This window comes from Erpetoichthys calabaricus, chromosome 11 (genome assembly GCF_900747795.2).
Source record: "Erpetoichthys calabaricus chromosome 11, fErpCal1.3, whole genome shotgun sequence".
NCBI lineage: Eukaryota > Metazoa > Chordata > Cladistia > Polypteriformes > Polypteridae > Erpetoichthys > Erpetoichthys calabaricus.
Genome location: NC_041404.2, coordinates 105,651,285 through 105,670,598, shown reverse-complemented (window position 1 = coordinate 105,670,598; position 19,314 = coordinate 105,651,285). Strand labels below are relative to the sequence as shown.

Sequence of the window (19,314 nt, the reverse complement as noted above, 5' to 3'; positions counted from 1 at the left end):
TCACAAACATGCATCAAAAACAGAGAATTGAACTTCTATAAACATTTCTACATACCGACAATGCCTTTTAAGCCAAACTGAACGTTCAAAGCAGGAAGTGAGACAAACATGTGCTCTCTGTTTTGTTTTTACTCTCTGGGGCGCAGCTTTATGACATCATCGCCCAGCGACAGGCTGTTCCTCAAGTATAGGAATGTTTAATTTCACCACTAGATGGTGCTAATCTTAAGCCTCTCCTGGTTCAACCCTTAACTAGAACAGCACAATGTCGCTTCATGAAGCAGCTGCACAGAAGGTAGCAACGTGAAGATAATCTTTCAGCATTTTTAGACGAGCGTCCGTATCGTCTAGGTGTGCGAACAGCCCCCCTGCTCACACCCCCTACGTCAGGATCAGAGAAAGTCAGCGCAAGAGAGAGAGAGAGAAAAGTAAGTTGGGTAGCTTCTCGGCCATCTGCCAATAGCGTCCCTTGTATGAAATCAACTGGGCAAACCAACTGAGGAAGCATGTACCAGAAATTAAAAGACCCATTGTCCTCAGAAATCCGCGAACCAGCAAAAAATCCGCGATATATATTTAAATATGCTTACATATAAAATCCGCGATAGAGTGAAGCCGCGAAAGGCGAAGCGCGATATAGCGAGGGATCACTGTAGTTCATATGAATGAAACCAGTATAGTATGCACGCAAATCAATAGTAAATATTCATAAACCAAAATTGTTCAAATGGAAATCAATAGATTACGCACAAAAATATATGATTTATGGCCTATTTTGGCCCCTCATACTAGGTAGCTTAGGAAGAGATAAGTGTAACATAGATGGGGAGGAGTGTAACAGAGGGATACGCATTTAATAGAAAAGATAGACAGAACAAAAAAGGTGCAGTTCTGTTTATGTCAAACAGAATTTAAATGCAACTCTTCTTCAGTTGAACGATGAGCACCATCTTAGTGAGGACATGTGACTTTGCCTGGCAAGCATTTGGGAATGAGGCCTTATTTTAGGAGTGTGTTACAGACCACCCAATGCAGATAGTAATTTCAACACACATCTTTTTAGTAATATTATAAAGGCGAGTTTACAGGAGGATATTATAGTCATGGGGAACTTTAATTATCCAAATATTAACTGGGATAACCTTGCAAATGGAGGAGCACAAGAGAAGGAGTTTTTAGAAGTCATCAGTGACTGTTATTTAACACAGTATGTTAAAGCACCAACATGGAATGAAGCTTGTCTGCATTTAGTATTTTGTAATAATCAAGATAGAATTGAGGGTGTAGAGGTGATTGAACCACTAGGGTCAAGGGACCATAATATAATACAGTTCTCAGTGTTTTGTAAGAGTGCAGATGCAAAGACTAAATTGTTGAGTTTAACTTTGGTAGGGTAAATTTTAAGCAGATGCGGCAAAGTCTAAGGATAGATTGGGATGAGCTTTTAAGTGTGGAGACAGTCGAAAAACAGTGGAACAGGTTTAAAAATGTTTTACATGTAATGCAGGACAGGAACATACCTAAATTTGGAATTAATAGAAAGTTTTAAAAAAAACTCCACAGTGGGTTAATAAAGAGTTTAAAAAGAAGCTGTAAAGGAAAAAACAGCTTTATAAGGCATACAAGACTAATAACTCCAAAGCTAATCATATGGTGTATGAGAACATGAGGGCATAAGAATATTAGGGAGGCTAAAAGACAGCTGGAGAAGAATATAGCAGATAAAGTGAAAGACAACCCAAAGAGATTCTTTCAGTAACAAAAGAACAGTCAAGGAGAAGGTAAAGTGCATCAGAAATAGTAAAGGGGAATTAAAAGATACAGACAGTGAAATAGTGGATGCTGGAAACTTGCATTTTTCTGAGGTCTTCACAAGTGACGAAGTACATAACCTCCCAATGGTAAACAAGACCAGTAAGGAGGTACTGAAGGATTTGGCAATTGTAGAGGAAGAAGTACTGCTCAGATTAAATAGGCTGAAATCAAACAAATAAGCAGGACCATATAATATTTACCTCAGGGCTTAAAGAGATAAGGCTGGCGAGTACATATATAATCCCTTTACACATATTTTTAGGAAGTCACTGTGCACTGGAAAGATTCCAAAGGGCTGGAAAATGGCAAATATTATCCCGTTGTATAAAAAGGGTGACCGGGCAGATCCAAGCAACTACAGGCCAGTAAGCTTAACATGTATCACAGGAAAATTAATGGAAGGAATTATTAAGGATAAGTTTGAACAGCACATGGCAAGTACAGGAGTTTTTCTGAACAGTCACCATGGGATCAGAAGAGGGAGGTCGTGTTTTTGCTGGAATTTTATGAGGAAGCAACAAAAGAATATGATCAAAGTGGAGTTTATGATATTATTTATCTTGACTTTCAGAAAGAATTTCATGAAGTGCCAAATGATAGGTCGGGAATTAAACTTAAAGAAGGAGTTCAGGGTGATGTTTTTAGATGGGTGCAAAATTGGCTCAGACACAGGAAGCAGAGGGTGATGGTGCAAGGAACCTTATCAGAATTGGCTGATGTTAAGAGTGTTATTCCACTGGGGTTAGTGCTAGGTCTGCTTCTGTTTTTACTATATATAAAAATGATTTATGTAGGAATATAAGTAACAAGCTGGTTAAGTTAAGATAGGTGGATTGGAAGATAATTTGGAATCAATTAAATCATTACAGAAGGACTTGGACAACATACAGGCTTGGGCAGACTTGTGTCAGATGAAATTTAATGTCAATGTAAAGTATTACACATAGGAAGTACAAAATGTTAGGTTTGAATACAAAATAGGAGGTCTGAAAATTGAGAGTACGGAGATGTAGTGGACTTTACACCATCAACTGCTAGACAGTGTTCAGAAGCCATTAAGAAGGCAAACAGAACGTTATGTGTGGAGTACAAGTCCAAGGAGGTTATGCTCAAGCTTTATAATGCAACGGTGAGGCATCATCTGGTTTACTATGTGCAGTTTTGGTCTTCAGGCTACAAAAAGGACATAACAGCACTAGAAAAGGTCCAGAGAAGACCGACTAGGCTGATTCCAGGGTTAAAGGAGATGAATTATGAAGAAAGCTTAAAAGAGCAGAGCCTTTTCCATTTAAGCAAAAGAAAATTAAGAGGCAACATGATTAAAATGTTTAAAATTACAAAGGGAATTAGTCCAGTGGATCGAGACTGTTATTTTAAAATGACTCCATCAAGAACACAGGGACACAGTTGGAAACTTGTTAAGGGTAAATTTCACAGAACCATTAGGAAATTTTTCTTTACAGAGACAATCACAGACACTTGGAATAAGCTACCAAGTAGCATGGTAGACAGCAAGACTTTAGGAACTTTAAAAACTAGACCTGATGTTTTTTAAGAAGAATTACGTGGATAGGACTGGCGAGCTTTGTTGGTCTGAATGGGCTTTTCTCCTCTAGATTGTTCTAATGTTCTAAAAAAAAAAATATGTAGAAATGTGCATACACCAGGTTTTCTATATCTGATTTTTTTTTTTCTTTCACAGCTGAAATTTACACCAAGTTTTATAAAGGAGATCCGTGGTATCCTACACCTGAAATAAAATACATACTTAGCTTAACAATATGATGATGCAAAGTGTTCATTTGGAGGCAAACTTTTGTTACTAAAGGAGGTAGTATCAAAGAGAGAGAATTAAAACAAAACTGGATGAGATTATGAAAGATGCTGCAATGTCTCTCTCTCTCTGTCACACTATCATTAAGTATTTTAAGGCAGATGTTAGTCAAGAAACACTACTGGGGCTCCTTTATACCAAGAACAATATGCCTACATAATGCACGACTGTGACTGACAAGTCAGAACATTTCTTTCTTTTTAATTTTCTTCCTCTTTAGTCATTCTGGTGTGTGTATATATGTCTGTTTATATATATATATATATATATATATATATATATATATATATATATATATATATATATATATATATACATACATACATACACATACACACACATACACACACACACACAGTGGAACCTCGGTTCACGAACGTCTCGGTAAATGTACAAATCGGTTTACTACCAAAAAATTAGCCAAACTTTTGCCTTGGTTCACGACCACACACTCGGTATATGAACAAGCCAGTTTCCCTTTCGGTTTGTACATGTTCAGTCTGTCCCTGTGCATTTGCTGTGCAGCGAGGAAGAGAGAAAAAGCAAGAGAGTGCGACACACACACACAGGCACGTGAGAGACAGAGAGAGACACACACAGGCAGCACGAGAGAGACACACACACACACACACACACACACAGGAAGTGCGAGAGAGAGAGAGAGAGAGAGAGATGCATACACACAGGCAGCGCGAGAGAGACACACACACACACACAGGCGGCGCGAGAGAGAGAGAGAGAGACACACTCACAGGCAGCGCAAGAGAGAGAGCTGGACGCATAAGGCAGGAAGGCAGTTAAAGAATGCACTGGGTTTGATTTTGTTTTCACTTGTTTACAGCGATCGGTTCGTAGCGTGCATTGTTGCAATGTCACTTTTCTTGGTGGTTTATTAAATTACGGATTTTTTCAAATGTTCATTTTTTTCCCTGTGCTTAAAACTCATTAAAAAAAAAAAAAGTGTTTTTAGCCAGCGGTTGGTAGCGCTATAGCGCGAACTATTGCAGTGTTAGTTTTCTCTGTTGTTGAAGGTTTTCTCAGTGTTATTCAATGTTTTTACATTTAGTTTACTATTACGCTGTGCATTCTATGGTTTAATTAACTATATTTGTGCTTAAAAACTTAAAAAAAAAATATATATTTACATACAGTTTGTATGGTCTGGAACGAATTAATTGTATTTACATACAATCCTATGGGGGAAATTGCTTCGGTTCATGACCAAATCGGTTTACGACCAGAGTTTTGGAACGAATTATCGTCGTGAACCGAGGTTCCACTGTATAATGTGTGTGTGTCTATCTATCTATCTATTTATTTAAAGATCTTTCGTAAAAAGCCAATTTTCCCCTTGTGGACAAATAAAGTTCTAAGTATCTAAGAAAAGACAGGGAGAAAAACAGTAAATTTGTAAGCTACCCCAAACATCTGTCACGATCAGAGCACTGTGAGTATACACAAGATATTTTTATCAGATGTCAGATTTCTTTATCAGTTTCGTATCCATTTCACATATTACCAAATTAACTTAATTCTATTCAGGGTCACTTTGGATTTTAAAATACAGACTGGTGCCCAAAGCAGGGTTATTACTTTGATTACTTGTATATTTAGGTGTTCCCTTTATTCAAAGCAGTTTAAAAATTTAGAATACATTATATATAGTACTGTGCAAAAGTTTTAGGCAGGTGTGAAAAAATGCTGTAAACAAAAATGGAAGTGTTAATCATTTATTTTCATCAATCAACAAAATGCAGTGAATGAACAAAAGAGAAATCTAAATCAAATCAATATTTGGTGTGACCACCCTTTGCCTTCAAAACAGCATCAATTCTTCTAGGTACACTTGCACACAGTTTTTGAAGGAACTCGGCTGGTAGGTTGTTACAAACATCTTGGAGAACTAACCACAGATCTTTTGTGGATGTAGGCTTCCTCACATCCTTCTGTCTCTTCATGTAATCCCAGACATACTCGATGATGTTGAGATCAGGGCTCTGTGGGGGTCATACCATCACTTCCAGGACTTCTTGTTCTTCTTTACGCTGAAGATAGTTCTTAATGACTTTGGCTATATGTTTGGGGTCGTTGTTCTGCTGCAGAATAAATTTGGGGCCAATTATACGCCTCCCTGATGGTATTGCATGATGGATAAGTATCTGCCTGTATCTCTCAGCATTGAGAACACCATTAATCCTGACCAAATCTCCAACTCCATTTGCAGAAATGCAGCCCCAAACGTTCAAGGAACCTCCACCATGCTTCACTGTTGCCTGCAGACACTCATTATTGTACCGCTCTCCAGCCCTTCGACGAACAAACTGCCTTCTGCTACAGCCAAATATTTCAAATTTTGACTCATCAGTCCAGAGCACCTGCTGCCATTCTTCTGCACCCCAGTTCCTATGTTTTCGTGCATACTTGAGTCGCTTGGCCTTGTTTCCACGTCGAAGGTATGGCTTTTTGGCTGCAACTCTTCCATGAAGACCACCTCTGTCCAGACTTCTCTGGACAGTAAATGGGTGTACCTGGGTCCCACTGGTTTCTGCCAGTTCTGAGCTGATGGTACTGCTGGACATCTTCCGATTTCGAAGGGTAATACTCTTGATGTGTCTTTCATCTGCTGCACTAAGTTTCCTTGGCCGACCACTGCGTCTACGATCCTCAACGTTGCCCGTTTCTTTGTGCTTCTTCAAAAGAGCTTGAACAACACATCTTGAAACCCCTGTCTGCTTTGAAATCTTTGCCTGGGAGAGACCTTGCTAATGCAGTATAACTACCTTGTGTCTTGTTGCTGTGCTCAATCTTGCCATGACATGAAACTGTCTTCCACAACCTCACCTTGGTAGCAGAGTTTGGCTGTTCCTCACCCAGTTTTAAGCCTCCTACACAGCTGTTTCTGTTTCAGTTAATGACTGTGCTTCAACCTACGTGTGACATTGATGATCATTATCACCTGTTTGGTATAACTGGTTGATCATACACCTGACTATAATCCTACAAAATCCCTGACTTTGTGCAAGTGTACCTATAAGAATTGATGCTGGTTTGAAGGCAAAAGGTAGTAACACCAAATATTGATTTGATTTAGATTTTTCTTTTGTTCGCTCACTTTACATTTTGTAAATTGATAACAATAAACAATCATTATTTATATTTCTGAAAGCATTTTTTGTTTACAGCATTTTTTCACACCTGCCTAAAACTTTTGCACAGTACTGTATGTTTACAAATAATTGGGAAAAAAAGAGCACAAGCAGGTAAAGCTACTTGCTCAGGACAACACTGTGGATCAATGGTTGGTACTGTACTGGCAGTGTTGTGATATAAATGCCACTATATCATAAAGTCTGGCAGGATTGGTCCCTTACATTGCATCCACTGCTTTCAGGTATGACATGTCCTAGTGACAGTGAACAAGATAAACAAATGTAATAGACACTAAAATTACAAAGAAATGAAAGAAAAAAAAATCAACTGATTTAAGGACTACACAAAAGGCATTTATTTTCTAAAACTTGCTTTGTTAATGTCCTTTTGCTGCTTTTTCACTTTGTTGCTGTATATTTTGTAATATCTAGCATTTTAGATAATTGTCTTTAAGGGACATTAAGTTTGAACTGGTTGCTTAAGGAATTTGCACCGATTACTTGAAAGAAATAAGCTGCTTTCCCACAATACACATATATTCTAAATGAAAGTGTAAATACACTCTGAGGGATTGAAGTCCAGAGTTTTTAGGATAGGACTTTTCACTAATAAGAACAGCGGTGTGATTTTGCAAGCAGCTTAGCTATGAATTCTGTCAATGCTTTTTCGTGTGCCATATGTGGCAGATTGATAGGGGGTCTGGGGGTTTAGGTAAAAAGCTTGGGGAACAAGAGACCTGTTTTAGATGCACAATCTTAGACAAACGTGACTGGGAGAGGGCCACGTAGGAAGTAAGCTATGTAAAATCCGATGATGACCAGACAAGGAAGAGAGCAAACCAGAGAAAGCCAACGAGAGCTAACCAGTGCATAGAGCAGATAATAACTGACCAAAGATGAGCAGACCAGAGAGAAGGGAGAATTGAAACTTGTAACTAGAGACGTGTAACAATAAGATTAAGCACCACCTAAGACACTGAATATTTACAACTAACAGGTTATATGATTTGTATAGTCATATTTCTGTTTTGCTTTTGTTCCTGGCACTACCTATTTGATGATAATATTTAAAGATTAATTTTTAACCGTGTTTTCACAGTCATTTCTGTGTAATGTCTGAAGATTGTACATTATAATCTTGGATGCAAAATGCTTTGTAACTCTGAACCTTTTCACAAAAGAACCCTTTGGACAAAAATAGACATTCTAGGTTGGTATTTCCCACAAATCCTTTTCTCATCTAAATTTTGCTAAATATTTTCAGATTAAAGTTTAAAAAGTATGCCTAATAAATACTGTTACGCTACTTAGTAAATTATTCCATGTATCAAACGTTATCTATGTAAAGAAAAACACTTGACAGTTGTTCAAAATTTATTCTTAATGTTGTTGAAAAAGTACATTTTAATGCAACAACAGGCATATACCCTGCCATCCTATTTGTAGTTTTAAAAATTTCTATCAAGTTACCTCTTAAGTCTTTAAAATAATATTTAGATCATCACTTCTTTTTACGATAGAAAAAGCTATTAGAATAACATTTTTATAAAAAAAAAAATCTAGATCAATCCTTTTTTTTTTTTAATAGTGCTCTTCACTGAATTATGGCTCAGGGCACTGTATCAAGTTCACAAACAAAGAATAATTTAACAGTATATAAATTATTAATTACATAATTCACACACATCCTTTAAAGATGCAGATTATTTAAAACAGTAAAAGGAACCTAACAATATATACCCTTTAATGTTATCTTTCAGATAGTAATCAAAAAAACCCTGAATAACCTAAGGACCCATACTATAATAGCAGAGGCTATTTGACTGCATTTGCAAATGCATAACCACAATTTCTCCTCATACTTTTGTGTTTTTCATATTTAAATGAGATAACTAAATACAATAAATGAAAAGATTCATTATATCTAGTTATTCAGCTGAAGTATTAGTCATGATGCTTCCTGGATATGGACTGCATTGAAAAAGACATATACATTTCCTGCAAATATTTATGAATAATAATTTATCATTTTCATTTTTCAATGTTTTCAAAATAGATCAATAATGTTAGTAACCTCTATCTAAATGAGTAAGGTGAATGCCAAATGTGACCAGCAAAACGCAAAGGGTCAAAAGCTACAGAGGGATACATTTGTAACTTTGTGCGTCTAACACAAATACAGCTAAAACCAAATGTTTGCTTCAATAGGTTGAAATATGAATGTGTGATTACTACAATTTTATTTGTGTAAAAGGGCACGGATTAGACAGTTCATATCACAAGTAACTCTGAGTAATCTGCACAAAACTAAAAGCTTTGCAATTATCATTCATATGGAGGAATATTTCGGACAAAATTAAATAAATGAATAAATCTGTAAGTAAATAAAAAGTACTGTGATAGGTGAGCATAAATAATTATGTTTATGCAAGTAAACAATTGTGTCATAAAATATGTTTGTTGCTTATTTATTTATTTAATTTTATCCGTAATATTCCTATAAATGCATCATGAAATACAGCTTGAAATAAAACTGTCATTTTCCCTAGTCAAAGTTGAGAGGGTGGACTCTAGAGAGGGTGGGCTCTAGCACATACTGTGTTTTGATTGCTCATGCCTAAATTCAATATGTCCATGTGGGAGATGGACGTTAATGAAATAGCACAAATTATTAATTAGAAAAATGCTTACTACTGCCAAAGAAATGGATTTTGCCAAAGTTATCGTGTATTTCAGAAAGAAAATGGAAGATTTGTCAGAAGAAATTACAGTGTTGGAAGCCCTTTTACACTACAATATCACTGAAACTTTTTTTGAAATCATCGAAGAACTGGTACAACAGACAATGCTACATGCCAATTCAGTTGATGAAGGTACCTGCCCTGGACACCTTTCCTTTGACATTCCAGCTGAGTCAATGGAACACTTTCTTTTATGCAATTTAAAAGTATGACATATTGCAGATCTATATCGTGTATCAGGGAGAGAGCCAGTGTGAGATGCGGAGAGCTGCAACTGTTTTAGTTAAGACCCTTTGACACAGAAAGCCCAAAGCAGCACCAACTAATATTTTGAACTGAATATTTCGCCATACAGTCAGGTGCATGTTCGCAGCTACTTTTTCAAACAACTTTACACCTATGATTAGAAGCAAACATGATACTTTCTTATTTACCACACTGATCTGTGATATTCAGGTCAGATCAGGTTGGGGAGCATGCACTGGTACAGCATGTTGCAACACCCACAACATGACAAAACACCTTGCGATCCTGTCCCACCCTCTTGAAATGACCATCTATCTGTAGCAGCCAGGTGTTACGGGGGGGTCCAGCCACTCGGTTCCTCAACAGTGAGGATCCTGTGAGCCAGATCACCCTCTGGGAATTGCGCCACATGATCGTAGTAACTGGCGCTCCCTCACAATGTAGGTAATATGCCTCATTCGGGACTAAGTGCAACTGCACATTCAACGCAAAGTCAAACAAACAGTATCCAAGGATTCTTCGAAGAGACACAGTACTAAAGTAGTCCAGTCTTCATCTCAAGTCACTGGATAGCATTCATGTCTGGCAACCATATAGCAAAACAGGAAGCACCAGGACCCTAAAGACTTTGACCTTCGTCCTTTTACCAAGATATTGGGAGTGCCACAAACCACTTTCCAGCGACCTTATGACTCCCTATTCTCTCCCAATCCATCTACTGACTTCATAGGAAGAGTCACCAGAGACATGAATGTCACTGCCAAGGTAAGTAAACCTTTCAAAAAGGTCGACACACTCTCTGCAGACAGAGACACTGCTGATGGCTGTGCTCAGATTCCTCTAACAAATGCCTCCTTATCTGCCCTCAGAGCCCTCATAACCATCCTTCTCAGGCCCCAGTACAGACCAAAGTTGCCATCAAGCCATTCGCTGTGACTCTTCTCGATAATATCCTACATGCCCTGCAAGATGAAACACCTTTATCTGGGAACACTGGCAACACCAACATAATCTTCAGCAACCTTCAGGGTCTTGTCATAGAAGGTCTCCCACATCACATTCGGATCAGCAGTCGCACCCAAGTCTGCAAGTACCTCACACAAACTGCATGAAAACTTGTTAGAAACAGCTTGATCTTGGAGACTGGGCAAATGCAGCCTCATTTTCCTAGTAGGTAGTAGCCTACTGGACCTAAGCTGGATGTTCAGAGTAGCAACAAGAATTCAGAAACTTGTCATTTCTGTAGACCTTGCAATTTTGTAAGAGACTCCAGTGTCTGCCCACAAGGATGTAATCGATCTCCATCACCACACCACCAGTACTGGAGTACAAAGTCCTATGATGCGGCTCAAGCCGCTGGAACCAGGTTCTAGTGATCTGCAGCTTCTGACCTTTTGGAAAGTCATGGAACATGGAGCCACTTTCACCACAGTCGCCAGACCCATTGGGATCGACACAATCCTCACAGCCAGCCCCGTCAGTACCAGTGGTCGCATTGTCACCTTGTGGGCACCCATCAACCACAAAGTGAAGTTGTGAATAAAATGTCTCCTTGACGGAGACATCACTCACTGCGGTCGGAGCATACAATGAGACAACAGACAAGGCACCCAGAGAGTGCCTTAAACGGAGTACCATAATACATTCGCAGAAAGAATATCATACACCATCAGAAGGAGCTGATCTGCCAGAGCAACAGCTGCTCCCTGAATATGACAGCCATCAGAGCGACCAGACCAATAAAAGGTGTACCCACCTACAGAGATCTGGCCAGTCCAAGGTATGTGAGCCTCAGAGACTGCCGAAACTGAAATGCGGAGTTTACAAAGTTCTTCCGACAACAGAGAAAGATGATCATCATGCCGGGGAGACAACACGTTCCATGCATTTACCAGTGCTGCCGTGGAGAGGGTCATGCCTCAGCACCACACCACTTCCGATCCCCAACAGGACTGACCCCACTGGCTCTCCGACGGTTTTGACTCTTCTAGGGATGAGGCCCCCGAGGGCTTTCCCCCATCCTCATAATAATGCGAGCAACCTTCCTTATGGGCAGCTGCAGCAGAGCTACTCCCACAAAAGTAGCAGAAAGAGAGTCCTGTCTGTCACCTCAGAGCTGCATGAAGTTTTTTTTACGGTTGCTGGAGTGCCACTTCTGCCACCAACCCCCATTATTTCCCTGCAAGTTGGAGGACCACTTGCTGGGTCAGATACAATTTAACATCATACCCAGGATGTCATCACCCAGGTGATTTTGGCATATGGAAAACCCAAATTAAACGTCTCAGCCATGAGCAGTGCAACACCAACATTCACCAATCTGCGACTTTCATCTTACCCCATTAGCAAGTAAATGAGGATAGTGATGGATAAAAAGGTGCCTCGGTTACTGGAATGCCGGCAGAGGAAGAGGATAAGGTAACAGAGGAGGCTGAGCAGCACCACCCAGACCATGTGCAACTGGAAGAAGAGATACAGCGAGTAGAAGCCAGCACAGATTGTAGTGAGGTGCTTCAAGTATGAGGGTACACCTGTTAGAGAAAAGATTGATGATGGTGAGTGGATTAAAACTTACAATACATTATCCTACAGTTTCTTCAGATGACCACCTTAAAAACCAATCAATTGAATGGCTCCAATCAATCAGTTAGTCAGGCAGACCAATACTGAAAACTGTGCAGTACAGTGGCATGTGCCATAGTCGATGCCTTTGCAATGACCTGGGGCCTCATGTATAACGCTTTGTGTAGAATTCACACTAAAACAAGAAATATGAACAAAACTAGAAATGTGAGAATGCAAAACAAAATTCAGATGCAAAAAAAAAAATCAGATGCATAAAACTGTAAGCAATTTCTATGCACTTTCCCTTTATAAATCCCAATCAACATGAAATTTAATGCACATGCACAAGCCTATAGCCCCACCCTTACTCCTCTCAGAATTACACCCATTTGAATATGAAAATGAATATACATAGTACTTTGTATTCAGTGTTTTGTTAAAAGATAATGGCAAACGCACATGTAGAAAAGAAAAATTTCAGTGAATGTGAATTACAGGTCCTGTTCAGTGAAGTGCAGGCAGGGAAAAACATTATTTGGTAGCTTAAGCAATGGTATAAGCAACAAAAGGAAATTGATGAAGTGGCACAGTGTGGCGGAGGCACTCGAAATTTCAAATGTAATATAGAAAGTTGCACAGTACCCGAAATAATAAAAAGAAGTGGTCAGATATCAGAGTTGACGTGAAAAGGTGAGTCGCAGCCCACTGTGAGTATCAACACCACTGGAGCAGGCAGTGGAATTTCGGGCCTCACACCATTGAGGTGCGAGTTTCTGCAGTTATTGGTGAGACAGTAATAATCAGCATTTTACCAGCAGGTGAGGGGGCTATAACATTACTGTGAGTGAAGGGGAGTTTTTTTTTTTTTTTTTTTTGCCTACCATTATCCATTCTCGTGAAAATAATTTGCTTGTTTAATAAGACAAAAAACAGACAACAGATGTGGTATTAATTACTGTTTTTTCTGTTTCAGACACTATTACAAAAGGTGACCCCTGTGCCGGGGATGAGACTCCAGGTGATAATCGTGCTGCTGTGCTGAGCACATCATCGGGAGCTGGTTACGCACGTACCCCTGCCTCAGAAACTGCCGGGAAACCATCTGGCCACATGCTGATGGATGTTGTTCTGGAGTCACAAAAAGCAATAGTGGATGCTGTAAGAGATGTGGCCAATGAACTATATAATATAAAGGCTGTACTATGTGATACTGACCACAAATTAAATGAAGCGGTTAAAAAATAAATGCTGCATCTGATTACTTGTTGTTACATTCTGCTAATTACATTCAAATGAAGTTATAACGCTCTTCAATTTGGCTTATCATTTGGTGAGTCAGGATCAGGTTCATTATACTGCATTTCTTCAGGTATGATCAAGCCATGATTGTGTGCCACATTATGCAGCACATTGTATGTTTGCACAATGCAACACACTTTCTGTGGACTACACAGCAGGACTCCACCAGTTTTATCCAGGTAGCCCCAACAGCTCGAGAATGGAGATCATTATAATGTCACTCCTTTTCATTCATTGGGTTGGAAAGCGAGGTGAGAAACCATGTCGTTAGCAGGTACCCGCTGTCATTTAAGTAATCGTGTTATATGGTTACAACACACAGATAACATTCAATTTTTAACTAATGGGGTAATATTAAATGTCTTATCTTACCGAGAAGCCAAAGATCAAACATAACACCATTTTCAAGCTTGTTCCCAATACCACTATTTCTCAGAATGTATGAATCATGAGTTGAGCTAGGCCATCTCGCCAGAACATTAATGAGATGCATTTTCGCATCACAGATAATTTGCACATTAACAGAGTGGAAATGCTTTCTATTTACACAAGAAAATTCATTCTCTGAAGATGCCTTTATAGCAATGTGCATGCAAATGACCACTCCGATTACATTTGGAGAACCAGACATTGCTGCAAATTGTGCTTTGATGTTTGCCTCTTCAACTACACTGTAAGGATATCTTATATATCTGGATGACAAGCGGATAATACCATCCCATTCAGCTGGCATGGTGAGACTCAGTGATGATTGAGAAATATCTGATCGGTAAGCCAGTTCATGTTGAAAAGTTCCTGTTGCTAAAAACCAGAGGGTGGACAGAACTTGCAAAGGAACAGGTACAGCACAATTTCTCAAAGTCTGCCTTTGTAAAGCCGACCCCAGCACACAGCTCCAAGTAGATAGCTCTTGGAAATCTAAATTGACTTAAAAGCCAGTCATCATCATGGGACAGGAAATCAGTACGATCTCTAAATATGCACTCTCTTCTAATTCTTCTATTTGTGATGTCTTTTTAACAATGCTAAAGCAGCCATGGTAGTTGGAATAGTTTGGCCATTCCATGTACCATCATATTGTTACACATTGATTACAATCATGTTACCTTAAATTTGTAAATGATATGCAATTAATTTTGGTATATTTTATAAAGACCGCGTCATGGATGTGAGTCTAAAAAACAAAGAGAGACAACACAGAAACTGTAGCACTGCTTTAACTCTGCCTGTCGCCATTTACAAAACTGAGCAGAAAAGTGTGTACATGGTTTGAGGCTGCAGTGAAAATGTGGGCAGTGTTACACCAAGTTTAGTTTTTATATATCTTGACGGGAGCGTGGAAACAGGCTTACGCAACATTTTTGAATGTACATACAGTTTATACATGAGGCCCCTGGATTCTTCAAGTGCACTTCATGTCCATATGCCAACTCATGGAAACAAATCTTACTGACTGTAGCCTACCATATAGTTACTTCTTCAGCAGCATTCTTCAAGGCAGCCAATTTCACTTAAAGGAAAACTAGATTTAAAATCAATTTAGATTTTATATGATTTTGTTCAGAATCAGCATTCTTCTTTCAAATTCCTGGAAATACTTAATTCAATTCTAGAGTTACTAGGAATCACAGGAGACAAGGCAAAAGCCATCCTTAGATAGGACATTAGTTCATTACAGAGCATACACACACAGTGGCAATTTAGAATGAATCCGTACATAATTTGCAACTATGTGGAAAACCACAGAACCAGGAGGAAATGTGCAAAGACAAATAAAACACACAAAGTCTAAACAAACTCAGGCTATTGGAGCTGTAAGTCAAAATAACTAAGAGTGAGCATCATCAGAGAAATGAAGAACAGGACAAAATCAAATCCGCTGATCACCCTTGCCATCTTCAGAATGTAAAAATGGAGATAAGATAAAAAAAACACAGAAAATGCTTAATATGTTTATAGATACAAACAGTGTTACTCCTTGGATCAAAACATATGTTTAGCAAATCAAACACAATAAACTTAATATATGCTCAACAGTACAGTATGTATCATCCAAACTAGGAAAAAAAACAAAAACAAAATCCCACTATGTTCCATGCTGGAGTATTATGCTTTACTACCATTTGGGAGCAGTACAATTCTCATGTGCAATGTTCATGTTAATATAGTTAATATATCATTTTTGCCTGTATGTGTTCTCCAGCAACACAACCAGCTATACTATGCCTTGCAGAGTGACATTCCCATTCATGTATTCAGAAACTCTATACTCACCAAGTCGCCAGAAAAGTCGGCAGACCAAGCAGATGAACAGCAGTTGCCAGACTTGCTCAATGCCTTGTTGCAGGGTTGGAAACAAGCAGCCACTTGCCAACTCATGGAAAAAATCTTGCCGACTGTAGCCTGCCATCTTGTGACTTCTTTACCGTGAAAAAAAAAGCAAATAAATAAATATAAGTAATTAAAAAATTATTGTATCCATTGTTGCCTTAATGTAAGTAAAGAAAACCCTTTAACAATGCAGACTGCCAAAAATGTGGCAAAACTTTTCGTAAATTGTTTGAGTGAAATTCATGTCCAAAAACAAAACATACCCACATACAAGCCTTTGAGCTTATGGTACAGAAATTGTACATTTTCAAAGGTCTTTTCATAGATGTGCCCTAGCTTATGCAGTTACAAACTAGTCATACAATTATAACATTGCTACTGTCTGAGAGAGCTCTATTTTTGTAGCCAAACAATGCAAATACTTAATATAAAAAAAAAAAAAACCTTATTAGATAGAAAGTGGTGAGCAAGCAAGACCAATCATTACATCAGTTTACAACATCAGAAAAATATATTTTTGGTCTTTCATTTATCTTTACTGAAAATAACACTGTTGCTATATTTTAATTAGAGTTCTCAAATGAAACTAAGGGAATTACCAAATCATGGTTTTCACCTGGACCACCAGGTGAGTTTTATTTCAATTGTTGTCACCTTCTAAACACTAAAGGAATTAAAAATAAATAAATAATTGCTCACACTGTCAAAAAAGAGTTGTTGGTATCTATAATACTTGAGGACTGTAGGTTCAATCTTATACCCAAGCTACCACTTAGAGACATGCTGCTTCTGCTTGGGTGTGCTGCGTTATCTGCATGTCGCACTGTGCGTCGATCATTTAAAAGCCTTTACAGCAGCTGCTGCTGCTTGTGTCATGCTGCATAATCTGCATGTCATTCTGCGCGTCGCTCATTTAAAAGCCTGTATATTAGCTCTCCTTTTGTCTCACTTCCTTATCTCATGGGACGTTGAAGTGTCTCCGATAAAATCACGTCTCGACCCAAGATTTTTTTATTATACAGTAATAGAGAGATAATATTTGTATAACAGAAAATAAAAGTGAAAGATTAGTGCTAAAATGTCTAAATATAAGGCTTAGCTGTCTAACAACATTTTAAAACTTTAGAATAAAATGACCATCCACAACCGATGAAACTTCTGGAGACTACCACAAACTAATGATTTTTTGAAGGATAAGAAGAGTTGAAAAAAATATACTCACACAGAAAGGAAACCATCTCACTGAATGTCAGAGGCTACAAGGCGAACCCCACGGTCCCCAAGATAAGACAACCAAGCTTTAAAAATCTAATAAATTATGTAATCTGCAAGTTCTATATATATCAAGTAATCAGTATGACTTTTCTCCAGGTAAGGGCTCCAGCTACCAAAGACGCAGATCTGGAAAATTGGAGGTTCAACAAAATGCAGGGTTGAAGTTGCCTGCTTTGGAATTTGCTTTCCAAGAGCTTGAGAAGGATATTCAAGTTTGGTAAAAACAGAAAGCACATTTCTATGCCAACAGACATACCATCTGCATTTCCAAACAGCTAATCTACCTGAAGCTAAGCATATTTGAGCCTGGCCCATACATGGATGGGAGACCAACTAGAGAAAGCCTGGGTTGCTGCTGGAAAATGTATTGGTGAGACCAGTAGGTGGTACTCCAAATGTCCCAGTGCAGTGATGGGGACACTGTCTTGTAAAAATGGTGCTGTCCTTTGGATGGGACGTAAAATTGACGCCCTGACTCTCTATTATCATAAAAGATACCTGGGCATCCTTTGAAAGTAGAGTGTACCACAATGTACTAGCTAAACCTTCTACAATGGCCTTTTGTTTTCAAGCCCTGTAATCATCTCCCTGTGTCTAATTGGCTATCTATCTATCCTAACTCTTCTCCTCCTAATGGATATTGTCTGCCATAGAAGGATGCTGCATGTTTGTGGTGGTTGAAGTGGCTCCCCTACTATTTATGTAAAGATCTCCATGTGTCTAGAAACTACTATACACATGCAACTGTTGTAGGTGGCATATAGGGTGGATCGGTATCCCGACCGGGAGAGGGAATGGTTCCTTACCCGGATGGGAGGCTCCAAGAGGGCATAAAGGCATACTATCCAAGAGAGAGGAAAGTGCCAGACCCAACAGAGACTCCCCAGGTGGATGGATGGACAGCACAACAGGACAAGGGCACAATTTTGTACCCAGGCAGGGAGCCCCATGCAATTGGAAAGGCATCCCGACCAGATACGTTTCAAGGACCTTCTCTGCTCAGGAAGAAAAAGGAGGACAGGGAAGAACTGCTGCTGGGGACTGTTAATCTCCCCAGGATGCTAGACGGCACTGTCCCTGGGGGGGTAAACGTTAACACTATTCAAAGTTATTGTCTTTTATTATTTTATTTTATTATTATTTATTTATTTATTTATTATTTATTTTATTATTATTTGTTTTTACCTGCATTTTTATTACTCTTTAATTTAATATTGTTTTTTGTATCAGTATGCTGCTGCTGGAGTATGTGAATTTCTCCTTGGGATTAATAAAGTATCTATCTATCTATCGTTACCCAGTCGGAAACCAGTAAGGCAAGCTGGGATATGTAGTTCAGCAAGCACAGCCCCAGGAGGGAACTGCGCTGGAGAGGGGAGAGGTGATTGTGGAACAGATAACTTGTGCTTTTCCTTACTTTTTGGAGGTATTGTGCAATAAATCATCCACTATTTGAACCCGGGACTGTGGTTGTGTCTTCGTGCTTGGGACTCACTGGCACCCCAGTTCCATCAAATTATCTATTAAGTCTCAAAATGACAGTTTTACTTACTATACAAGCTTTTTAAATGAGCACTATTCAAATTGCTTCACAGTACAATGAAACATTTTTTGTCGTCGGTGACTTGCTCAGGGTCATACAGAGTCAGCAATGGGAATAAGAAGAAACATTATAGCAGAAAAATGTAATAAGTAAGAAGGGCAGTTAATTAAAAATACAGGAAAGTACACAGACTGATGTTTGAAATCAGATAAGCAAGTTTTGTAACTGTAAACAGATAATCTGGCAGCAAACCAGAACAGGCACTTACAAACTACTGGTCTAAATTAGCATATTATTACAAAATATAATCCATTGTAGTTATACAGTTCCTTTAACACAGGAGGAAAAAAAAGGAAAAAAATTTATGTTTGATAAAAAAGTACACATACCATATATACACCTGATAAATTAGTTATAACAACATTAACTTGAAAATATTACACAAATATGTAAACAAGTGATTCCAGCTAGGAGAAGGCAGCTGCTCAAGTGATAAAAATGATATATAATACACTC

The 19,314-nt window shown here is 38.6% G+C and overlaps 1 protein-coding gene across 2 annotated transcripts in view; it reads right to left on the bottom strand.

Moving 5' to 3' along the window:
- The window catches only part of LOC114660782 (protein-serine O-palmitoleoyltransferase porcupine-like), a 131,602-nt gene that overhangs the window by 72,643 nt on the left and 39,645 nt on the right, over positions 1-19,314 (bottom strand). The window contains exons 2-3 of one of the 2 annotated variants that reach the window (XM_051934168.1): positions 15,924-16,066; positions 12,124-12,316 (exon numbers count right to left, since the gene is read on the bottom strand). In XM_051934168.1, coding sequence (XP_051790128.1) covers positions 12,124-12,316; positions 15,924-16,059 — 329 coding nt within the window. In that variant the 5' untranslated portion in view covers positions 16,060-16,066. Of the gene's footprint in view, positions 1-12,123; positions 12,317-15,923; positions 16,070-19,314 lie in introns of both variants that reach the window. The other variant, XM_051934169.1, reaches the window with a different exon arrangement.